Source organism: Clinocottus analis, unplaced genomic scaffold (assembly GCF_023055335.1).
Source record: "Clinocottus analis isolate CAN_PGR_092001 unplaced genomic scaffold, fCliAna1.0.p SCAF_16, whole genome shotgun sequence".
Taxonomy (NCBI): domain Eukaryota; kingdom Metazoa; phylum Chordata; class Actinopteri; order Perciformes; family Cottidae; genus Clinocottus; species Clinocottus analis.
Genome location: NW_027175887.1, coordinates 13220113 through 13245420, shown reverse-complemented (window position 1 = coordinate 13245420; position 25308 = coordinate 13220113). Strand labels below are relative to the sequence as shown.

The 25308-nt window shown below is 44.4% G+C and overlaps 4 protein-coding genes across 5 annotated transcripts; 3 read left to right on the top strand and 1 right to left on the bottom strand.

Moving 5' to 3' along the window:
• The first annotated feature begins 436 nt into the window (after positions 1-436).
• Positions 437-3951, top strand: mcrip1 (MAPK regulated corepressor interacting protein 1). Of its 2 annotated transcripts, none has more exons than XM_068578904.1 (5): positions 437-545; positions 1269-1362; positions 1557-1675; positions 2989-3093; positions 3199-3951. In XM_068578904.1, the coding sequence occupies exons 2-5, from the start codon at positions 1355-1357 to the stop codon at positions 3261-3263; spliced, it is 297 nt and encodes a 98-aa protein (XP_068435005.1). In that variant the 5' UTR covers positions 437-545; positions 1269-1354; the 3' UTR covers positions 3264-3951. The 2 variants fall into 2 exon arrangements, with proteins under 2 accessions (XP_068435005.1, XP_068435006.1); XM_068578905.1 differs by having other exon boundaries at positions 454-545; positions 1322-1362.
• Positions 3952-4441: 490 nt separating this feature from the next.
• On the top strand, positions 4442-7506 carry alyref (Aly/REF export factor). Its single transcript, XM_068579386.1, has 6 exons — positions 4442-4803; positions 6163-6321; positions 6441-6588; positions 6763-6826; positions 6904-7090; positions 7199-7506. Exons 1-6 carry the CDS (start codon positions 4567-4569, stop codon positions 7211-7213), a joined length of 810 nt encoding a protein of 269 aa, XP_068435487.1. The 5' UTR covers positions 4442-4566; the 3' UTR covers positions 7214-7506.
• A 1143-nt stretch (positions 7507-8649) lies between these two features.
• arhgdia (Rho GDP dissociation inhibitor (GDI) alpha) lies at positions 8650-18967 on the top strand. The gene is made up of 6 exons (XM_068579555.1): positions 8650-8755; positions 15531-15723; positions 16377-16460; positions 16936-17012; positions 17134-17197; positions 17541-18967. Exons 2-6 carry the CDS (start codon positions 15534-15536, stop codon positions 17741-17743), a joined length of 618 nt encoding a protein of 205 aa, XP_068435656.1. The 5' UTR covers positions 8650-8755; positions 15531-15533; the 3' UTR covers positions 17744-18967.
• A 308-nt stretch (positions 18968-19275) lies between these two features.
• cdr2l (cerebellar degeneration-related protein 2-like) lies at positions 19276-25278 on the bottom strand. Its single transcript, XM_068579604.1, has 5 exons — positions 25101-25278; positions 22679-22791; positions 22104-22252; positions 21618-21782; positions 19276-20950 (listed from the first exon to the last, which is right to left on the bottom strand). Exons 1-5 carry the CDS (start codon positions 25177-25179, stop codon positions 20011-20013), a joined length of 1446 nt encoding a protein of 481 aa, XP_068435705.1. The 5' UTR covers positions 25180-25278; the 3' UTR covers positions 19276-20010.
• Positions 25279-25308: the final 30 nt, after the last annotated feature.

Here is a 25308-nt window from a genome sequence, read left to right as displayed (position 1 = left end):
TTACATGTTTCACAAGAGCTGGAGAGAACACATCAGTATTTTCACCTTGAAGTCTTCAGGCTTTAGCTTTTCCACCATCGTCTTTGTGTGAAGCATCTTTACTCATATTTAGTACAAGGTTTTGCTGCTGCTTTAAAATTGTAAATAATTACAAAATATATGCTGATATTCCAGATGTGACATCCTAAAATGAATGTAGAATAGTAATACACTAACAACAATTAAAAAAAAATAACTGTCTTTATTTAAAGTGAAAAGAAAATGGAAAGATAATAGAGCAAACATAATTTATTACATACACATTATGCAATAAGTTGTATATAATAACAGTGGGGACTGTTTTTGTTTAGTATTATTAATTGTATTATTATGAATATTAATAATAACATTATAATATTATTATCTCGTCGTTCAGAAAGCCCTTTCACTTCCGTTTTGGTTTCCCGGAAATGATTGGTTGGCATTGGCAACGTTTTAGCCAGGTCTAACGGCGTACAGTCTCTGAATAAAGAAACCGAAAGGAAGGGTTGTAAAAAAAAAAAAAGGTTTGTTGATTATTTTAAAACGGCGTCCTTTACAGTACATGTTGAAAATGTCATAAGTGTGTTAGGTGCATTTCTAATAAATATTTTGGGACGGGTAACCCCAGCAACATATTAGCTCATTGAAGCTAACGTTAGACAATGTAAAGCGTCCTGCTAGCTAGCGTTCCGGCTAAAGTTAGCGTTAGCTAAAACGATTGTGTCAGCACATCTACAGTTATCTGCCCCGGACGTCGCTGGAGGGGGGCACGAATCCCAACAAGCAAAACCGGTTTTAGAGACAATACATGGCCCTGTCCATGAAATTGTAAGCAGTAATAGTAGCACTGGGTTCGTCTCTGTAGCCTGATGCTAACAAGAGCTACTGAAGCAAGAACGTAAACAAAAGCCCCTCGGTTCGCTATCTTCAGTCTTGTATTTGTTTCCACACGCACGCCGTCTCATAGCTGATATAGATGAGATCCTGTTATTAGATATGAGTTAACAACACTTGAATGCATCGTTCCTTGACTGATGAGAAGTTTCCAGAGGATATAATGTGTTTTAACGTCAAGTGACTTCACTGTAGTCTATACTTTAGCATGTTTAACACTGTGAGCTAACCAGCAGTTTAACTAGTTTGCTGAGTTAGTTTTAATGTCAATGTAGATCAGTGTTCTTTGATTTTTAAATCAAGTTATTACATCATGTAGAAATGCTGTACTTGCCACTGTTGTTTATTGTTAGAATTCAGCTGAGGACTTCTGAACCTTTTTATTCTTCAAATCCACTCACCATAGAGGAGCAAGGAGCGAGTACAGACTGCAAACAGAATGACCAGGTTTGTGACAAGTTATGGAACTGAAGTGCTGATGCACAAGTACAATTAGACAAGCGTTAATAGTGTTTATTAATTTGTAATACAAGTTGATTTAATGCTTTGGGCTTGAGAAACTGAAGACTTTTCGGTTGAAGTTTAGTTTAAAGGAAATTAATGTCTACTTATGGTATTATGCTGTTTTTATGTTTGTGAAGCTCATCTGCTCCCAGGATGGTGAATAGTTACAAGCGGACTTCAAGCCCCCGATCCCCAACAAACAGCGGGGAGCTTTTCACCCCAGCACATGAGGAAAATGTGCGCTTTATCCATGATAGTGAGTACACCTTCTCACATTGGTGTGTTGAATTGCTTTTAAAATACTCCCAAGTATTTCATTTGACTAATGTCGGCCATTGCGGATGACTTGTCTTTTCGGGTTCCAAAACAAAAAAAGAGTAATATCTTTATAATAAAGTGTGTTTCTGCAATTAGTATATTGTTCAGGACATATATCTTTATTCTGATCACTTAATATGCAACATGTATACACAATGTTTACCATTTTGTTCATGCTGGCACATGCATTTGGGATATTAGTGCAGAAAGGTGGTAATAGAGCAAGTAGTGCAAAAAGATGTTACCTGATTAATTGCTCATCAGAGTGACGACCAGTGGAAATAAGCTGTGTGCCCGGTTTCATGTTGAAACGCTATTTGCAAATGCAAAGGCATTACAACATGTTTGCTTTCGCCCTTAACACTGATACTCAGTGATTACTCTCTTTGTATTGTTTACGATGAAGACGGAACCACACCTTATTTATTGTATGGATGTGTGAAAGTTGCCCAGTGAAGTTTTCTAGAGTGAGAATGTTACTCACCAAATCACATCACTTACTCATTGTGTCATTACAAAGAGATTTCAAGTCTTATTGTGTGTATCCTTGAGGTCTAACGGACGTATCAAATGTATTTCCTACCTTTAAAAATAATTTGTATCTTGGTTTGTCAAATATTGTGAAACCATTAGCTTGACTATGTATTATTTGTGCTGTTAGAAAAATTCACTCGACCGTTTGGAGTAAAATCTTTAAAACAGGAACATTTATTTGTTGCAAGGAAGGAGCAGACTCAGAAGTACAACGTGATAGACAAATTGCCTATCCAAGTCTGCTCCTTCCTTGCAACGAATAAATGTTCCTGTTTTAATGACTTTACTCCGAGGGGTCGAGGGAATTTTTCTAACAGTGCACTCTTGCACACACAAGATAAACAAAACGAGGACCTGAATGAAAACATGTCACAGTGTTACTAGAGGTTATAGACCCCTAACCTTGAAGTCCTGAGAACTGTTCTGACAGTTGGGCGGTGATCTCGTAGTGCTTATTACTACAGACCATTCCTCAGATTTATTTCTAATGACTTCAATCATCATGATTAAGTGCTACGTTATCTGAATCAGACAACTTAATTCCCTGCTTTGACTACAAGTACTTATGTACAGTGTAAACATTTTGAAAATAGCCAACCTGTGTTATCTTCTTATTTACCTTCAGTCGGTCTTGTCACGTCATTGCTAACATGTCTCTAAAGTAGGATAAGATTTCCTAAATGTAACAAATGCATTGCTGTGTTTACTTTTACTCAGCCTGGCAGTGTGTTCTCCGAGACATCAGATCAACACAAAATAGTGAACGTAATGACCGTGGACCACAGGAGTACGTGGAGAAGAACCCAAACCCTAACCTACATTGTAAGTAACAGTGTAACTTACTAGTGAAGTGCATTTTATTTAGTATGTGTATTTAGTATTCATCAAGCAGGCCGGTTAACAACTTGTTTCTGTCTGCTCTTGCAGCTTTCACACCAGTGGACCTAAGCGACCTCAAGAAACGCAACACACAGGACTCCAAGAAGTCCTAGTCTTTCTCATGATGGTCCAGTCGCTTCTTTACACCCATTTTCCTCGAGAACTTTTCCTCCATCAGCCAGAAAGTCAGCCCTGTTGGCCAGTCTAGCACAGAATGCCAATCTCATTTCTCAACTTTGGACCATAGCAATGCCTGTGTCTTTCTTTACCCGCTACAACTGACAACGAAGAAAAGAACCAGGACTCCAGGGAGCACAAAACCTCTCGTCTCTTGGTTCATGTTTTTTCAAGTCACACAATTTTCATATATACATTCTTTATGTGGATGGGACTGATGCAGACTTTCATCAAAATTTGCTGACATCTGATGCTGAGGTACAAACTGTCAACACTCCACGGGACACAAAAGACTACAGTCTTAAATATAAACCTTTTCTTTACTACTGCTACTTATAAGACTTTGGAGGAAAATGTGAAAGGGCTGACTTCTTTTTGTTTTGTTTTTTTTGTTTTGGAAGATAGTATGATCAGTAAATTGTAGAAGTAATTAAATCGTCACATTGGGTAAACACTTTGGGCAAGTTTTGGAAGCCAAATGCAATGTAGAAGGCCAATGTTTTTATTATATATTTTCTTGCCCTCAAATGGACTTTACTAAGTAGAGACCTCCCCGAGTATGCTGCCCTTGGTTAACCCCCCTAAGCCTTGAAACAAAATGTTGAATAAAAGACTTTTACAGTACTTCCGCTTGTATTTATCCTACAGAAATATTGACCATGGAAAAAGGAATCTAAGTTAAACTTCCTGGAGGATATTTCTTAAAGACAGATTATTAGGACGAACAATTATGCTATATCATGGTTATAACATATTTAGTTTAATTGATAAATCATTTGATCCTTAACTGATCACACAATAAACCAATGCTTAAAACCATTTTTAACGTTAAATTTGCTTGATTTGTCTGACAGGAATTCAGTAAAAAATCATGGAGGGCTGTGAAAACCTCCAAATATCACATTTAGGATTTGTGCTTTGAAAAAAATCTTGCACGACTAATCAATGAACAAAATAGTTACAGATTGATTTTCTGCCAATCGGATTAGCTATGATTTGGTCTGTGTGAGTTTTTAAGGGATCTTGTCATTCAGCCATGGATGGCCAAACGCGTATTACGCGATGACGTCACCTTAACGTGCACTACGTACCGAACCAGCTTGTCTATAAACAGACGACACTGGTTGTATTGTGTATTGTCGTCGGAGCAGAGAGCTGTGAAGGAACGAGGAGCAGAACCAGACTAGGGTGTATTTTTTTTAAATTTCGTCAACAGTTTAGCATTATCGGAGCAGCATAATGGCGGATAAAATGGATATGTCTCTAGACGACATTATCAAGCAGAACAGGCAGCAGAGAGGTGGAGGCCGCGGCGGGAGAGGCCGAGGCCGCGGAGGCTCCGGCGGCGGACGAGGAGGCCCCGGGCGTCTGGGAGTCAGCAGCGGTGGATTTGGAGGCCGAGGCAGCGGATCCGGCCCCATGAGGAGCCGGCAGAACCTGAGCCGCGCTAGAGGCAGACCAACGCCTTACGGCAGGGTATGAGAAAATTTGAGGAATTGGCAGAAAAAGGAGAAACCCATCGGCAAATCGTCCTTCTGTTCTCCAGTAGGCCTGCTAGCTAGCACTCGAGCCAGCTCGCTAGTCCCGCGAACATAATGTTCGCTGTAACCGCCGAGTTTCCCTCGGGGATGCTCTATGGTTTGCTGTTAAGCATTAATGGAAGTTTTATGAGTAGTGTGTTCCTTCTCCCACCACCCGTATGTGTTGCATCATTTTTTTTTTCAAGAGGAGGCCCTTTTGGAAGAGCGAGCGTGTTCGCCATATTGGCTCGCTAGCTAAAGCTGGATCGGGAAGGCCTCGGCGGCGCCATTTCGAATCCGGCACCCTTAATCTAGTCTAGTCGTCCAGGGTCTGTAACCGCCGTCCACTCCAACGGTGAAAGGAAACTACTTCATCGAGAAAATTCACCTCCAAATGTTTTTTTCCCCCCACCATTTTTTGGAGCATAGTTTTTTTTTGTCCTTGTACCAGCGGCTTTTGTTGGAAGGTGGCTGGTGGGTTTCACATCAAAGGCTGGGTTGTTGGCTTTTCAACCAATGTGGCGGTTACTTGTGGATGGATCAGTGGACTTCTACCCCCTGATAGTGTTCATGTACGGCACATCCTTCACTCCTTAAGTGTGAATGAGTTTAGACGAGACCAACAAAGCCCCAATCAAAATGGCGTGGTTTCAAAATGGACGCACAGATAATCCACGCTCCACGATAGTAGGCCCTTATCTAGTCTTTTTTTTTTTTTTGCAAACCACCCCTTCATCTTATGGACACTTCCCCGTTCGTGATTGCCCTTTTCGTGGCTTGGTAAAGAACTTTTGGTCGTGCCTGGAAACGCGGTGCAACGCTGGAGGCAACACTGCTTCAGATGGCGACCCCTCCTGTGTACCCGAGGATCACATCTGGAGAGCCTTGGGTGGAGGCGCAGATGGCAAGAGAACAATGGGCAATATTGGTAGCTAGCCGGGGCGGGCAAGCTGTTTAGGGGTTAGTATAGACATTTTGGGTGGGTCATTGAGTAAATGATACAGTCTCGGCAAATGCCACTAGACCTCTTTTTTATTTTTATTGTATACATTATATAACTGATGTACAACATATCCCTTTGCTTTTATTGTTTAGTTGTTTGTCCTCTGTCTGAACTGATTCACTTGCTTGTAGTGATGGGGTGGGCAGGGAACATTTGGGGATCCTCTTGGAGGGTGTGGGGGAGACTGAGCACCTTGGCCTTGTTGGAAGTGGAGCCCCTGCTTGCCCCAACACCCAGCCGTGTGGACTCTGTGATTGACAGAGGCAAGGGGATCCTGAAGTCAGCAGGTGCGTTCTCTTTCATCTGTTGCAGCCTAAACAGCTTCCAGATAAGTGGCAGCATGACATGTATGACAACGGCTTCAGCGGCTTCAGTGGCCCTGCTGGAGGTGGCGGAGGAGCTGGTGTGGAGACTGGAGGGAAACTTCTTGTCTCCAATCTGGATTTTGGCGTCTCGGATGCAGACATTCAGGTAATTGGAGTTTTGCCCGTGTACGTTTTATTTATTGCTGGTGCATGTTTGCCACATTCTAAACAGATGGGACAAAGGAATGGCTACTCAGGAGATCTCCTCCCCTTTTCTTTCTTCAGGAACTCTTCGCTGAATTTGGAACTCTCAAAAAAGCTGCAGTTCATTACGACAGATCAGGGAGAAGTCTGGGGACAGCAGATGTCCACTTTGAAAGGAGGACAGATGCCCACAAGGCCATGAAACAGTACAATGGCATCCCTCTTGATGGTATGCCTCAAACTCAAATCGTATGCATTAGGGCCCCATGCTTTGTATTATGGCTGCACAAATACTTAACTACTGTTAAACTGGGAAAAATGTTTTACTATATTACTGACCTTACCGTTTCAGCACAAGTGCCTTGTCTACATTTTGAGGTTCATAGCGTCTTTGTTATTTCAGGGCGGCCTATGAACATACAGCTTGTCACATCACAGATTGACACACAGAGGCGACCTATGCAGGGGTGAGTTCAACTGTCTGTTGGTCAAGCAACTTGACTGTACAAAATTGTGGACACTGTGTGATTGATACTTTTTTCAGTCTGAACAGAGGGGGTGGCGGAGGCATGAACAGACCCCGTGGGGCAGGCTTCAGAGGCATGCAGAGAGGCCGTGGAGGACGTGGGGCAGGCAGTGCTGGAGGAAGAGGTCGGGGCGGCCGGGGTGGGGCTGCCAAACAGATGTCAGCAGAAGAACTTGATGCTCAGTTAGACGCCTACAATGCCAGGGTAGGTTCAGCAGTTAATAAAATGCCTGTCATCAATTTAATAAAACTATTTTTTTTTCAGCTGTCTTAATTGATTCTTGTTTGTTTTTTTGCTTTTTCCCCCCCTTAGATGGAAACCAGCTAAAAAAAAAAAGGACACTCTGGTTTTGTTATCCCTTCCTGTCTGCACAGAAGGGTAGTTGTTACAAATGTGCAGAATATTTTACACATGGTTGTCTTCTGATGTGATTGAAATTATGTTCCAACCTCCTTCTTTTTAAATGTCCGAAGTGTTTTTTACCAGTATTTTTTGTTTTCCCTTTTTCCTGACTAAAATGGTTTTGGCTGTAGGTTCGTGAATTGGGGTTATCCTGGTTCTTTCTTCTACCATGTAGTTAATGACACTTGTAATAAAACCTACAGTGCATATTACCCAAATTCTGTCTCTGTTTCTATGTTCATATGTGTCCATTTAGCGTAAATGGGATTTTTAAATGATGCCTAGTCTTTCCTGGTGTTCAGTCTGCTCAGTTGATATTGTCTGTGTGACTGAAATTGGTAATTATGTGCATGAAATCTGACTTTTCATTGGAACTCAAGCAGTGCCTCAATTTGAAAATTAGGATGCTGTTGTCTCAAGTGATTTTTTTTTTATTTTAATTTTATTTATTTTTATTCAAATCTTTTGGAATAAACATTTGTAATGTTTTTTTGCATCACATTTTCAAATCAACAATACATATACTTTTAACTTAAAGACTTGGCTTTTTACCAAAGGCACTCAATGAAATCCTGTCAAAGCAATAACGTAACTGCTTGTTTCTTGGTCTATACTACTTTGCTAGAACAGTAACTGTCCAACAGCTGAGTATTGTCCCTATTAAACTGCAAGTGTTTATAAAAACTCATGAGTTACTGCTTTAATGCTCTACATCTCAGCCACTAGATGGCATGTTCTATCAAACGTAATACCGGTTTCAACCTGCAGCTTTTTTAAATGCACTCAAGGCAGTCCCTGTGTGCCACGCCTATATGAACTGAATCCTATTTAGTGTCTTAAATAACTTCTCCAGTCGCCAAAAGACTGCATGAGTGAATGTCAGCTCGAGGAGTGGGCCAACATTGAGATGAAAGTGTACGTGCAGCATAGCTCTGCAAGCCCACACGTGTCTTAAGTGCAACTTTTCCGGAGGGCTGTCTGATGACATCAAGACGCCGAGGTTTAAAACGAGTACTGTTTCCGAGTTTAATGAATCAAACAAAGCTTTTTTAAATTGTATTTTTTGACACGGAAAGTATTAGTTTATTTACTTGATTTTTTTTGTGTCTGCACAACATCAAATTGTGATGTCATCTACGTGTGAGTGGACACAATAGCCGGAAGACCTGATAACCCTGTTTATCATTGTAAATTATTAAGCTCTTTACTTTAGCGGCAGAAATACTTTAATGTAAATATCCTACCGTTGAAAATACAGGTTATAATTTATTTACTTTTTAAGTCAAGTAAATTAAACGACTTGACGCCGAGAACGCTTTAAAATATGCTTTTATTTTGAAGGCCGTCCACCGGACGTTGTCTCTCCTAAGAGCGGGACATTGGCTCAGATTTTCTTCCGCTGCTTCACTTCACTCCCTCGCGCCACCATCGACTGGAGACTGTCCCAGTGTACCGGCGGAAATAACGGTAAGAGTTTGTTAAACACATACCAAACTCTTATTTTAACTAGTTTTAGCCGAGCGAGTGAGTCTTTAGACGACAAGTGCGCGTGTCTGAGTTGCTTTGGTGTCGTTAGCCCGCGAGGTTTTCGACACCTGATGGGGAAGTAACGTTAGTAGCAACTTCTTCCAGAAGACCACAAAAGTACGTGATTTTGTGTTGTTCGGGCTTTGCCCGTTACTCTACATGCACTGTGTTGTAGTTTTAAAGTACCAAACGTTTAATCCGTTCACTAATTGCCAAGTCACTATTAGTTATTCGGCGGCAGTGTGTTCGTTTCCGGGTGTTGAGTCTGATCCGAGCTGCCTTAGTTGGCCGTTAGGTAACGGTCATTTCTTTTGCGTTTAATGTCCACACAATGAGCGGATGCATTGACTAGTGGACCCAAAGTGCACTCGGAGGGGTATTTTAATCCGCCTTGGACGCGTATACACGCGCCTCTGCTGTCCTTTGGCACATAAAGGAACATTTTTCTGCCACTTCCTGAAACTCATGCTTAGTCTTTAAAATTTGAATTGGCCTGCAGGGCTCACACCTTGAACCAGCTTTTATATGCTTTCATCGTGAAATGCACATAGATTACACCTGCTGAGAGTAGTTGTGCTTCACACAGTCCCCTTTGTGTACTTTTGTGTGAGGGTGTATGCTGAATGAATGATATTTGTTTTAAATGATGATTGTTTTAAATGAGATCACGCAAAACGGTGTATCCTCCATTTCCTTCCTCTGTGTGTGCACTAAATAGCCTGGACATTTTTTTAAATGTTAGATTATCCGATTTGATCTCTCTTTTAAAAAAAATAATAATAATCCAATCACACAATTCTGTCAGCCTTTTACTTTGCTTTGTCTCGACCTGATACTCTGCGGCCGGGGGCCGGATGTCACATTTTGCAGAACTGTTCGTCTGGTTTGACCTGGTTGATCTTGAGTCAGCCCAAGGAGGTATAATCAACTTCTGTGGCGTTTTTCATGAGCAGTATAACCAGCTTCAAACATGTTCTAACAGTGTCGGGGTCAAAACCTCAGACCTGAATTGTAACATATTGGCATTGTTTAGAACACAGCCGTGTGTCCATCCTGTCTGTTACTCAATATAAGATGTTAAAAGCTTCACTAAGTAACCCATTTATTTGGTTTTGTCTATTTGATCTCACTTTAAAGTATTGTGGGAACTAATACAATGCTCCCATTTTGTCTGAACAACTTTTCGAAGCACATTATTTCAACCGTGGACTATATTGCAGTAAAATGTTGGGGGTATTTTTAAAAAGACACATTTTCCACCCCTGATTTTTTTTGGGTTCTGGCTTTGTGGGTTTATACCAGCTGTAATATGAGGTTGTGGCCGTCCTTTAGGGAAACCTTTCTGCCAACGTAGTTCTTCATCATGTTTCGGCCGTCGCCTCCTCCAAGGCTGTTGCCCAGGGAAGCAGACCCCAATCTGGGAATAAGCCCTGACCTTTCAGCTGGCACCTTGGCCATCCCATTCACTGGCAGCTTCCTGCTGCTGCACTCAGGGATTTCTCACCGGCTATTTAAAGCTTCCTATTTGTTCTGGTTCTTCCTGTGATAGAGTAATGTTTTCTCTCTCTCTCTCTCTCTCTCTCTCTCTTTCTCTCTCTTTCTCTCTCTCTCTCTCTCTCTCTCTCTCTCTCTCTCTCTCTCTCTCTCTCTCTCTCTCTCTCTCTCTCTCTCTCTCTCTCTGGCTCATTATCTTAGTGATCAGTCTTCTTTTCTGATTTAAGCAATTTCTGTCATAGACATCCAGCAAATGTTATCTTGGTTGCAAAGTGGCTCTTTGGCCAATAGCTTTTCACTTTAACTCAATAATTACAAGCTCATAACACGTTTTCTGCACGGCTCCTTATCTTATTTCAATTTGTTTTACTCTCACCCCCTTCTCGGTTTCTGTTGAGGTTGATTTCCTCTATAGCTCTGGCTGCAGCTCTCGGTGTCACACTTCCTCAAAGCTTTGGTATTTGTTGCACTGCACCCTCAACTGGATAGGACCCTGCATGATCTGCTGGTTAACATGTAGCCAGTGCCTCTCTTCATATGTCTATAATTACAGCATCTTTAAAAATACAATAGAGGAGTTGTGCTTCAGATATGAACCATGTGGTTTTGCCCTTAAACGGATATGAATCAGTCAGCTCGCCTGAAAAGTGAAGTTGACAGTCATTTCTTAACAGGCGTGCCTGCTGGCAGTCTGACATGCAAGGTGCGCTTGCATAAACTAAAAAGCTACTGTTGCTACTTGGTAACTTACCTCATCGGGATTAGAAGCGTAGTGACATCCAGATGCGCCTATCACAGCTCCACTCTTTGTTACCCACTATTACCTGTCTAAGAAAATCAAAATCTACACCACATATCAGCTGATATACATCTAATTCTGTTCTATTGTATGCATTAAAGACAGAAATATGGTCAGTGGGGAGTGCTTTGAAGGGGTGACATCGGGGTTGATGCATTTTGTGCATCAACACTTTGCTGAAAGACGTTATTTCAAAAGCTCCGTTGCATAAGAACTGCGCAGAATCAGTTACTAACAACAACTGAGGGTGGGAATCGCCAGAGGTCCTACGAAACGATCACAATACTTGGGTCCCGATAAGATACTATTACAATAGTGCAACATATTGGGTATTGCGATACCTTGCAAATTTTTACCTTTTTCCGTCTGCATATTGTCCCCAAAGGAAAACTGTCAACATATTTCATCTAATAAGATAACATTTTCAATTATTTTTTCCCCCACCCCTGACGACGACCTGTGGAGGCTGAATGGGCCAAAATTGTTTTTTCTTTTCTTATTTTTTTAAAATCGGGCTTTTAATTAACCAGTTTTTGTTAAAGCATCGTAAAGAGGATACATTGAAGTGTGGGGAACAAAAGAGACAAACGCAAAGGTCTCTGGCAGACTTGAACATTGCATGATAGAGACTAAACCGGATCAAAGCAGCCGTAGATCTGTGATCTTCAATCGAGATGTGAAGTCAAAAGCGAAAGGTCGCTTCACAAAGGTTGCCAATCCTCAGTTGCTTTTATTAAACATTCATTTCCCGTTGTTTTCTCTGATGTATATGCTGCGTTCCTAGCAACATTTTATGAGAGTATTAGTCATCTTCTGTAAGACTTCAACCTCCCAAATGATCTGTAGAGCTGGCTCTGCTGCACACAAACTACAAAGCTCCTGTTGGGTTTCATGTTTTTCTAATGTCTGGCTGCCACATACACGCCTGCTGCGTTATCACCGCAGCCACATTGGTGTTCCTCTTCCTCTCTGTGAAGAGCCGGACCGGCAGCATTCACAGTGTGATCCATTGGATCATATTTGAAGCGTCTTTTTTTTTTTTTGACGGCATGCTTTGCAACTCGGGTCTCCAAAATGCACCCAGACTTCCAATTTAAGGTGCTTTTGGGCATTTATAAAGCGCTTCTGAGTGCTACAGTTGAGTGGCAGAGCAACAATGCAGGTAAGAGGAAACCACAGATTGCGTAGCTTCTACAGTTCTTACGGTTGTGTAACTGTTATGGCAGGTTAATCCCGACATATCTAACACACACCCACACACCCCCACTACATAAAGCCCGTAACATCCCACAGGGATTCCCTGGTCCTCATTGATCTTGTTGATCTTCAGTAACGTTTGATGACACTAATGCCTCCTGTCAAAGAGAATCCTCTTGATATGTCACAAGTGACACCTCCCAACCACTTCCTCTCATGTCCCTGAATACCTCATTAGCTGTAATCCCACTTTCTATAATCTCACAGCTCGGCAGTGTGGCTAAGGAGCAGGCCTAATCTGAAGCCTCAGCTGGTGCCAAGCCTGGTTTATTTGTGAAACTGTGCTGCTTATCTCAGCAAGCAAAGCGATTATGCTCCTGTAGAGAAGAGAGCAGTGACGGTGAGGACACCGAGGGGATGAGGGTCGATGGCATCTCCAGTGTTTGTTTGCATGACCTCATGACCTGTGTGTTGTTTCCCAGCCGGCTGAACAATCGCCTTCTCATGTTTGTATACAACGGGTTATCCACAGCCCGTATTGTTAGTCAGAAAGAATGTGCATCATCATGAGGGTGGTGATGTCATCGGTGTTTGAATAAATACAGGTACTCAGAGCATGTGTCTTTAAGTTGCTCATTCAACTGTCTCATACTGTCAATAGGGTACTTTCTTCGTCTGCGTGCAGACATTACACAGCGCACTTTATAAACAATTCATTTTAGTTTACTTATGTTGGATAGATTGCTAACAGTGAACTGTAGGGAAGCTGCACAGGTTCATGCACACTAAGCAATATATAAACACAATATGCTTTCAGAGTATGTAGTTGGAGTGGCTTTTGTCTGAACCTTTTTAACTTATCTAATGTCTTCATCAGCAATCAAAATGGGTGCAAAATATGTGTTGTTGATTTACTAAAATCTATTAACCTTTCAGGCCCGTGATGTTTTTTTGTGAAAATTGCAAAGGTTTACATACCAATGCTAAAATGAATTCATCTCTGCAACCACTGAGGATATTTGAATAAGTTTGGTGTTGTAATAAAGACAACACGTGTGAGATTTGGCCAAATGTGTAAATATCAGTATATTTGTTACTGGTTGAACGACTATTTCAGCACTACAATCAAAAAATCCTAAAAGAACATTGTATCAATTTAGCATTGCATCTATAACATTCTTTCTGACAGTTTAAATGTGTTGAAATCCCCATAGTTCCCTATTTAAAGTCCCTCATCTTGGACCTCCATCGCCTTAAACATGGAGCAGACGCCTCTTTATGTCCTGAGGGACTTCTAGTGCTCTAAGTCAGCGCTCTGCCTAAGGTGTGTCTAAAAGGACCAATCACTTTCTCCTCTGTGACAGTTCGGTACACTGAAACCAGAGTTCAACTTACTTACTTATTAGGAAGTGAAAAAAAAACAACCTGTTGAATACTTTAAGAATGACAAGACACCATTGCTGTGTTGTCTGCTCTTTCTCTCACTCACACTTTTTCCCTCTTACCAGAAACACTCGCACACAGCTAACCACCTACTGGCAGCAAAGTCATTGGTGCTTTTATGGGAGCCGCTTGGGAAACGTCACTGTGTTCTCAGTTCCTGCTGGGCTAAAGGCCAACAGCGTGCAGCAGACACAACACAGCGGAGCGGGCCGTCAGGCCGGCTGAGCGAAAAACCAGTTACTGTGCGTGGAGTGTCTGTTTGTCGCCGTGTGGGTTATTGTGGTAAATGGTATGTTGGTGCATCATTTCTGCTCACCATGCAAAGATTGCATTTGCATTTATTTCTGATTTGTTGGCTTGTCTGTGTTGGTTTATGATGAGCTTTTAACTCTCATATATTGTCATTGATTTACAGAAGCAAACAAAACCCAGCCAACACATTAAAGGATTACTTACACTGAGAGGAAGTTAAGTTTTAATTCAACTTAAATAGAGAAGCAGTTTGTTTATCACCTCATTTTTAGAGTAATTGTTTTTTCTCTTTGTAAATTTGATCACATTATTGACATTCCAGCATCGCTCTTCATGGGCCTTTTTAAGCCTTTAACATAACTTAAAGGAGCATTGACATTGAGAGCATTAGAATAGAAGCAAAGAGCTGCTGAGACGCAATCAAAATGCTCCCAATCTTGTATCTTCAGTCACGAGTTCAGAAGACATTTCTACAGAGCAATAAATCCCTTTCTACAGTTTGTCAGCTCCATTTCCTGTTGGCTGAACCACTTAAATACAGGAAGTTGTGTTCTTTCAACACAACGTAAAAAAACAAAACATGCCTGCCTAACTTAGGAAATATAAACCATAACTTTATCGACGAGCACATATTTTGCCAGCTGTTATGAAAACAACTTCAAGCGTCATTAGACATGTGTGTTTTTTGCGTGCAGGAGAACAGACCACACCAAACAACTGTTATGAGAGTAAAATCCTCCAGCTGCCTCTTGGCTTCTGCAGGAGTTGATCAGCGTTGTTTATTTCTGCGCCCAGCATCTGTGCACCAGATGTTATCAATAGACAATACTTTTTTTGCTTTTGCTTTTTATGAGCAACATTTTGATTCTTTTTTTTTTAGCACCTCTGTTCTCATGAAGATGAAGATGATCTGGCGTTGTTGTGGTGTCGTTCCCTGCTGAGGATCAGCTTCCTCTCTTCTAATCAGGAGTGGCGGGTGTAACCGTGCAGCCGGGTGTTCAATGTCCACGTTAGCGCTGCTGTTTTCTGAGAGAGCCGGGAGCGCCGATAATCATCAGCTTCATGCCAGCGCCCCGGGATTAAACCGGCTCCACAGCCGAGCCGAGTAGCCCGAGAGCGTAACGTGTGCTAGTGTGTACATTTTGTGCTCTTACATGTCAGCATACACTCTGGTTCATGCCAATGATAACGATGCAAACCCATAGAGATCCCGTTGTTCCTTCGACGACAAGAGGAACAATGTGATCTCTGGTGTTTGTTATTACAGGAAATGCTGCTTCACATTGCTGGACCTCCCAAGCTCAAAGTTCAGAGGTTTTCCGCTGGATGAGTAATCTGTAACAATCGGATGTCCAACCATGTGCTTGCCTTGCTCCACATGGAGATCCAATTTTATTAAAGCAAAGTAAAGTTTAAAAAAGGAGGTGCTCCGTGTGGATCCCCGCTGTCTGTCCTTATTGCGCCATCTCCCCGTTATCTAACCTCTGCTCTCTCTCGATCTCTCTCTCTCTCTCTTGCTGCGGTGAGCAGACCATGGCAGAACAGGAGCCGACACCAGAGCAGCTGGAAGAGTTGGCAGCAGCCAACAAAGAGGCCGAGAGCGCAATCAACTACAAACCTCCCGCCCAGAAGAGCTTACAGGAGATCCAGCAGCTGGACGAAGACGATGAAAGCCTGCGCAAGTACAAGGAGGCGCTGCTGGGCAAAGTGGCCACAGTGGCAGGTTAGTGGTCTGCTCAGTAACTCTTCAGGTCTTCTAGAACAAATGTGACTTTAACATCATCCCATAGCTCATCTATAAGCACAGTGTATTTTGATAGGCACAGTGAACTGTTTTCACAACAAACAGAGGTTTGATCTCTGTCATCGAAGGATTGAAAACAGTTAAGTTGATTTACACCAAATGATTAAACGGATTTATTCACTTGCATCTGTTTCGAGACTGATGCATTCATGAAATATGGCTCTGGTAAAACACAAAAGGGGGTTGGTGTCATGCACTGTGCTGTAAGTAATGTTAGAGTACAGTTTTTGTATATTGATATTGAAAATCTTTGATTAGTGTTCACATTACAGGTACATTTCGAGGTCCAGGTATAGTATGGAAAGTTATACTTTCCAGCAGAAGTTGACCAATAGTGTATTGTTAAAGGTTGATATAATAACAATAGTTTGGAGGAAAAAGATAATAAATCAACCAAAGTCTCGATGTATCGTCTGTGTAAATCTCAATGAAAAAGCGTGTTTGAAGAGATACGACTTCCCTTTGTGAACAGTTGTATTCTAAGTATTTATCTCTATGCTGCTATGAATTAATTGGTCTTATGGTCATAATTTAATAATAATTGTGGATCCTGTGACTGCTTTCTTTCTTAGATCCCAACGCCAAAAACGTCGAGGTGACGCGAATGTCTCTGATGTGTGAGACGGCGCCGCACCCTCTGGTCCTGGACCTGAAGGGTGAGTACAGCACAGAAGGCAGTTTGGGATGGGGGACAAAACCCAACACCGTCGATTTTGGAGTGTAAACTAATGATTTATAGTTGACGACGGAAATATTGTTTTCACCTGAATGCACAGACGCCCACATTTCGGCAGCTCTCTTCCTCACAGCAGACGCACTGGAAGAATGAGCTCATAGTAATTCATTATGAACAGTAATCATTACAAATACGGACTAAGTGGCCCGCTCGGTCATTAGTCTCCTCGTTAGTAAAGACAAGAGTCGTGTTGGTGGGTTAATGAGCCATTTCCTGGTGGCTCTCTCTGTCACAATGAGATACAACAGAGTTGGGCTCACTGCGCCCCCTGGTGGGCAGTGCAACTACTACAGGGGAATTTAAAAGAATCTACATACAACTTGCCTTTGCTTTTGAGAATGTATTTCTTCGTTCTCTGATCAAAGTAATCCAAGATGTGTTGCTCTCCCTCCCAGGAGACTTGGAGAACTTAAGGAAGAACCCGTTTGTGCTGAAGGAGGGAGTTGAATACCGAATAAAAATCAACTTCAAGGTGAGAGTCTGGTCTTGTTCTTCTTTGTGGTCTCAGACTGTAGAAGTGCTCATGCTGTCAGTGAGCGATCTTAGTTATGGGAAGCTGTTTAGCAGGAAGTGATGCATGTCGCCATTTGCAGGTCAACAAGGATATCGTGTCAGGCCTGAAGTACACCCAGCAAACATTCAGGAAAGGAATCAAACGTAAGGCTGCCTCATTTATCTCTTTTGAGCTCTGCAATTCTTTAAGTTGGTTTTGAAATGACATGTATAGAAGCCTTCTCTACCGTAAAGGAATTACTTGACATTTTGGGAAATGTGCTGACTAACTTCTTACTTGGATGAAAAGATTCATATCTATTCGTGTGTACAGTAAATATAAAGCTATAGTCAAACACTACTTAGCTTAGCTCCTAGCATATTCTCATATAAGTGACGCACTATTAAAACCCTTGAGTTGAAAAAGACCAAATGAACCGGCTTTCTTTGGAAGGAGAACGCTGAAGTAATGAGCCACTTACTAATGACTAAATCTCTCACTGTCCAGTCGACAAGTCGGACTACATGGTCGGCAGTTACGGGCCCAGGCCAGACGAAGAATACGAGTTCCTCACCACCATGGAGGAGTCACCCAAAGGGATGCTGGCCCGCGGCACCTACAACATCAAGTCCAAGTTCACCGACGACGACGCGCACGACCATCTCTCCTGGGACTGGAGCCTCACCATCAAGAAGGACTGGACCACCTGATCCCTCCTCGACGTCGTCCACCAGCGTCTTCCTCGGCTTTGTGCCCCTTTCTCCTTCTTGCTGTCTTTCCATTATTCCTGTCTGGATCATGTATCGATTGAAGCTTTCGCTCTCCGTCCATCGGCGACCCTTTCTTCCAGCTTTCTTCTTTTTCTAAATTCCAATCACTTGTTCATTCCTCCCGTCGTAAGGCGTTCGTCCGTCGGCACCCCGCCCTCCTTGAGTATCAAATCTTTAAAATTGGAGAAAGCAACAATGTGCACAATCCAACCCTTTCTCTTCTTCCCCCTTTTCATTCTTTTAATTTTGAAATTGTTTTGTACAATTACCGCGATCTGCCTTGGAGAGCTCGGTACAGGAAGCGGTAGTGCTGCATGCACATCTGTAGGATCATTGCGCAACCGGCGCTGGACACGGCCCTCCTAAAGCCTTTGAGCAGATTATTTGTAACAGGCTCTTGGTGAAGTATTTAGAAATCAGGCCACATCTCTTTTCAAATGATTTAGCACCCTAAGAAGTCTGCTGAGAGAACAGGGGTGAACTAAATGACCTCTGACGCCTCGCTGAGGGGTGTGGCTGTTCCTCTGCTGAGCAGGGCATCCTGGCAGCAGCCATGTGGCCTTAGCAAAAAACCCACAGGAGGAGATAGACATTCGCCTTCAGATTATATTTTCCAGACATCATGTGAGCGGTTTTAACAATACTTGTAAACATGGACAGGGAATAAGGACTTTTTTTTAATCAGGTTTGATGATTTGTAAAAGCAATTATGGCGTCATTTACAAACATCTAGTATTTGTAGTTTTCTAAATATCAGTTAAACTTTTTGTTTTAGATAATTTACCACTGTAAATATCCTGCTTGTGCTAATAATGGCCTTTAGTCACCCGGTGTCCTCCCCGAGGTCACATTCCATCGTGCTCAAAGGCTGTGGAACCGCTCACCTCGTATTAATCAAGTTAAAAATTACTAATGCTGACTGTGCCTCCAGTTTCTACAACCACGCGCTGCTCCTGCTGACTCAGCAGTGAGGTGAAACGTCAGTCCTCAACCCGACATACAAAGTGTTATCTTTTGTTTTTATTACACTCCAAAAGTACGAGCTCGGCGTCGGCTGTCTCTGACTAATGCTTTTCTCGGTGGTTGGGTTTGACTGACGTGAGCCACTTGTATGACCTACAGTTTACTGAGCTCCTGTGTTCACATTAAAGTGTTCAGACTGAGTCCATATGTGTCCTGCTGCTTTATTACGTCAAAATACTTCTACATTTAAATATTACGTGCCATTCTCTGTCTTGAACGCAATATCTCGAGACTGCCCGAGAGAATTTCTCCTCCTCGTTGACTCCATGATGAGCTGATAACAAGCTGGGGGTCAAATATAAATGTTAATTCTTCTGACACTTGTCTTCTTGGTTAACATGTTACTGTGATAATTCTTGACTTTCAAACACAAGGCATTGTTCTAGTTCCACCTGCTGGAGGATCTGATGAGTCGCCTCCCTGAGCATTTAACAGATAAAATAACGAGGTTGACACGTTTCTCATTTTAATCAACAGAAAACATAAACGTTCCGACGACAAGAAGAACTTTGACAACATGGCGTCCAACTGATTTATATCGTCGTGTCTGAAATGATCAAACAAATCCCTGAATCATTCAGCGGCTCGTAACATGCTGTAAAGCTTCTCGTTTTCTTTAGCACATCATTTAGAATAAACTATGTAAACAAAGAATCATCAAACACTTACACACGGTACACTTTGGCAGTTGTCTTGAAGGATTTGTACTATCCAAGAAATTCTAAATACACACGCAGTCAAATATCAGTATCATAAAGCAAGCTCGAGCTGTCCAACGCCTGTGTGAATTAAACTTTTAAAGTCTTGAGCACTTAGTGGTTATCAGTCGGATACATGCTTCAAATGCCGTAAATAGTTTCAAAAAACAATGGCTGCTTTTTTTTCTCTTTTTGTATTAATTATTTGGCTTAATTATTGGTTTCAATAAATACAAAATAATTAAACTTCTGCATCAGTAAACCTCAATTAAATACATCACACGCTATATAGACCCTAAGACCCTCCATCCTAATTACTGGATCAGCTCTGGACACACAGAAGAAAAAAACTATTTCATCCACATCAGAATCTTCCAGTGAAAATTACCGGTTGACGGTTTAAGATTAATAAGCGGTAATCCCACGTCTCCATGACCCGGCATCCAAACGGTGTGTATTAAATCATTTTTGTGTCCGTCCCTGGTGTCACTTCTTCTTGCTCTTGGTGGAGTTCATGTCCCTCTTCGTCTTCTGCAAGCGGGAGAAGATCTCTTTGAACAGCGCCTTGTACTCGGGCGTGTTCTGGCTGAGCCGCTTGTCCACCTGCTCCACCTGCCGGCTGATGCCCTCCAGGGCCTCTGGGGTGGAGGGCGTCTGAGGCGGGGTGGGAGGAGCGGCGGCGGCCGCTGTGGCCCCCGACGTCGAAGGCCCCGCGTACGCCATGTAGTCCTTCATGGAGGGGTCCCTGGAGACGGGCCGCGAGGTCTGCGACCCGGCGTGGCACAGGCTCTCCTCGTGCCGCCGGCACTTCCCCAGCAGCCCCTCGTACTTCTCCAGCAGCGCGTGGTACTGCTCGTCCACCTCGCGCAGGATGGACATGCCGCGCTTGCGCACGCCGTTGGCGTGGATGGCGTAGCTGCCCTGCCGCCTCCCGGAGGCGTCGCGGGCCGAGATGGCGTTGAGCGCCGTGTCGCTGCAGCTCTTCCTCACGGGGCCCCCCTGCTGGCCCGCGGCCCCCGGCTCGCCGGCGGCGCCGTCGTCGCCTCCCTCCTCCGGGCCCAGGCCCTCCTCGGGGGTGTCGGTCTCGGGGCCGTTGCTGAGCAGCGTCTCCAGGCCGTCCTCCAGGCCCCCGAGCAGGCACAGCCGGGACTTCCTCAGCTGCTGCATCTCCTGGAGCTCCGCCTCCAGCTCCTGGACCCGCAGCCGGCAGCCCTCGGCCCCCGAGAGCCGCTGCTCCAGGCGCTCGAACTCCTGCAGCACGGCGGCGCACTCGCGCTCCGCGCCCTCGCGCTGGTCCCGCTCCGTGGCCACCGCGCCGCGCAGCGACGACACCACGCCCCTCAGCCGCTCGTTCTCCTCGTCCACCGGCCGCGGCTCCGCCAGGTCCACGCTCCCCGGGTTGGCCAACAGGAAACCGTCCTCATACCTGATGGAGACGTTCACTCACTTAATGACGCGACTCGTGCCGCCATGTGCACCGTCCTGCGTTCTTTAAGAGGCATCATAAACGATGAATCAATCCTATTAATTACTGGCTTTGAAGTTTAAAGGCTGTTACTAAACAGATAATACATGATGCAAATCTAAATCTTACACTTTTTATGCTGATAATTAAGTATTTGATGGATCACAGTGATGCTCTGTTTGGACAATCTTCAGTTTTCATCTAATGAGCAAGTTTAATCCAATCAGCTTTCATTAAATACATTTAAAAAGTATGTCGGGGGACATACATGAAGGCAATGTCAAAACACGCACATTCCCCAACAGTTTGAGACTACAGAGACTCTGCTATGATAGTTGTAGTTATGAATTTCCAGTATACATTTGATCGTATAACAATTCCTACAGGAAGATACGATGTCAGAAAGTTACGAAAATGTAACTCAATTTTGATCAAATCTGTAATAACTACATTTTTCTCTGCAGTCTGATGACTGTTGGAGAAGAACTTTGATGAACCCAGAAGGTGTCCACACACACACACACACACACACACACACACACACACACACACACACACACACACACACACACACACACACACACACACACACACACACACACACTGAACACAAAGGGTGGTTAGTGACCTGGGCGCCGTGCACAGCTCCTTCAGGCAGGGGAACGAGTGCACAGTCTTGCGCCGCTCCGTCTTCTCTCTGCGGACCCTCAGCTCCTCCAGAGTCCGCAGCTCCTCCACCCGAGCCGTCAGGCTCTCCACCTGACCCTGCAGGGTCTCCATGGTGCCCGTCAATCTGGAACACACACACACACACACACACACGTTTGTTCAGCGCTTGTTGCGTCATTGCCGAGCACGCCGTTGCCCTAAAGCCACAGTGAGCCACTGTTGCAACATAAAGAATGTGAAGGAGGAACAGAGGCCGCCATTCAACTCTTTGGCATTAACCCACTGATGTGATTTGTGAAGAACTTCGACCCCCTGATTATGATTATGGCAATGCTAAAGTTATGATGTCGTATGAAGGTGCCGGCCTCCAGCTGGTTTATCCCTCGCTCGGCGTGCGGCGGCGAGGAGGCCGAGCTGTGACGTCACGCCGCCTCGTCTCGGTCACCTGTCTATCTTCTGGTGCGAGGCCTTGCTCTCCAGCACCAGCTTCTCGTTGGTGATCTCCAGCTCTCGGGCCGTCACGTCCAGCTGCTCGTACACCTTGGCGTGCTGCTCGTTCATCTCCCGCAGCATCTCCAGCTGCTTGGACAGGTACTGCGAGGGAGACAGTGGAGATTCAAATGAGTCTATTATGGGATGCTTGGAGGCCGGAGGAGGGACCTCTGAGTCGGCCGGGGGGTGATCATGTAAAGAAAATGGAAATTCAAATTTGAGACAGAAAAAAATCTCCATGTAATGAATCACCTGTTACACCTTCTACATTTTTAAAGACGCCATTTTATGGCATTATACTGTGACATTGTTTATGCCTTTTGTATTGCTTTAATTACAATTATGTTTTCATGACTATACTTTTTTTTATGGACTGCAGTATTATGACATTCTACACTCCTGCAATATGCTGGCTGAACACTTCTTTTTTCTGTACATGCTACGCCACTTTTTGTGATATTGTTCAAATTATACCTTTCAACATCCTACGTGTGCGTGTGTGTGCGTGTGTGCGTGTGGCATACACACCTCTATCTCCTGCACCTGCTCCTCGTTGTTGATGTACATCTGCTGGAGCGAGTCCTCCAGCTCATTGTTGCGTTCCAGGAGAGTTTTGCCGAGCTCGGCTGCCAGGTGCAGGTCTGACGGGAACCAAGAAACGAGAACATGACGTGAACCGGCAGCGACGAGGAGTCCACCGACCAGTTTGCACGACATACTGAAGCAGAACGACGAAGAGCTTCGTAGATGCAACCACACTCCGACGCTCGAGCACAGATCATCATATCGATACAAACCGGTGGCCATCTGCACACCGGGAGGGGGTCTGAGTAGTGGTAACACAACAGAAGCACCGCGCAGTTGCTGGTATTTTACAACACAGCTTGACGCGTTACATTATTCATCAGCTCGGCTGGTGAAAGGAAGCCTCGCTGGATGGAGTGGGAGGAGGAGAGTCCCGCTGGCTCTGCATACTTTGAACCCTGAACAACACAGCACTGGAGGAGTGGAGCGACGGGAAGGTAACGGAGAGACCATCCACTCTCATTGCTGGACATGGAAACAGCGTTTTGGGGCCTGCGCAATGACAGGAACACACACAAAAACACACACACACACACGTGCATCAACGTAGGTGTACTGTACGCAGCTGGAATCCTTCTGCTTTATATGCAAGTGTCGTCTCACGCCTGCGTTGTTACGAGCTGAGGGAGATGGTGACATTTCCTGTGCCAACGAGGCAGGACCGATAACAGAGCGCTGTTGTGTGTGGTGATAATGAGCCGAGTGAGTGTGTGTGAGGAGAGAGAGAGAGAGAGAGAGAGAGAGAGAGAGAGAGAGAGAGAGAGAGAGAGAGAGAGAGAGAGAGAGAGAGAGAGAGAGAGAGAGAGAGAGAGAGAGAGAGAGAGAGAGAGAGAGAGAGAGAGAGAGAGAGAGAGAGAGAGAGAGAGAGAGAGAGAGAGAGAGAGAGAGAGAGAGAGTCCCAGCGCTGCTCCTGAGGGCCGACACGTGCCCAGTCTTATAGTTATGTAATTTCAGAACTGTGCGCGCGGATGAGAGGAGCAAGAAGCAGCGCCGAGGAAATAACCATCACCACCTGAAACCCGATGATGACGCGCAGAGGGCCGGCGACGCGTCCTCGCGTTCAATCGCAGGCTCCCCGGATGACCAACGTGACATCATCACCACACCGCCATCTGCCCTGACACACTTCATACGCTTGTCAGATCATAATGAACCCAGAGAGATGGAGGAGGGTTGGGGGTTGGGGGGGGGGGGGGTCACCGAATCTCAGAGCTGGCAGCCGAGAAGTTGCATAACAGCATTTCTGGGGCGAAAGCATTGCCCGACTTTGAGCCCATGCAGGATGACGTGAGCTTGATCCGACCCCGAAGCCTGGAATCTCTGATCCTGAGTAAGGAGGTCTAGCCTGGGGCTCCCTAATCAGATCAAGCAGGGGCTTATTGACTGTGACAATGCTGAGAGGAGATACAGGCAGTATGGCAGCACACACACACACACACACACACACACACACACACACACACACACACACACACACACACACACACACACACACACACACACACACACACACACACACACACACACACACCTACCCGTCTGCTCTCTGACTAGTGAAATAATGAGACACAAAGCTGCTTTAGTGCTGTGGGTCAGCAGGTAATCAGGGATGGGGGTGAGGCGCACATCTCTCCTGCAACGTACCGCCAATGAAAGGGCGTCACTTTACGTCATTACCGAGAGATCTGACAACTCGCTGCATCACTTTACACATCAGCGAAAAAGGCCCTTCTGATTCATTTCCTGCCTTCGCTTTGTTCATTTGAGGTCACGACCAGTGATGGTTAATGCTGGTCTGTTTTCGCGGAGAAAAAAATGTCATGGAATCAAAATCACTGATCACACAACTCCACAGTTCAGGTGGTTTTCTGCATGCATGATACATAAACCACTTCCTCCCCACAGATAACCAGTGCTTCCCCTATGTCACACAGCAAGATGAACACAGAGTGTTTGGTATATACAACATTAAATTAAAAAAAAAACTAGGAAGAAAGGAGTGGTGCGATGTAAGAAATGACTCGGCTATAGAAGGGAGATGAAAAAAAAAACATTCACTCAGACAGACAGGCAGAAGGACTATTCTGGGAAACATCACTGACAAGAGCAAAATAATTGCCAGAGGATGAGAGGAGATGCAGAGACATAACAGGCACATGCAGAGACATGCAATGGCATATCATACACATGTAGATACATAACAGACACAACACAGACAGAGCCATGCAGAGACATATCAAGACATGCAGAGACATGGGTTTACACGTGCGTGTAATGTGTTGTACAGTGACTGCTCTCCTGCGTGCATTGTGTGTGGGGCGTTGTTACACCTGTGCAGCATGAGACATGGGGAGCGGTGTCTCACCTTGCTCCAGGTCCCGCTGGTCGTACCACGGCTCCTCTTCCTCGGTGATAAACTCCTCCATCCTGCTGGCACGGAGCATCGAAGCCGAAGAGCCTCCTCTCCTCCTCTTCTTCTTCTCCTCCTGCGATGTGATCTGCGGACTCACGGTCGGCTCGAGCGGAAGTGACAACAAACGAGCAGCCTCCCCCCCCCCCCCCCCCAAGTGTGT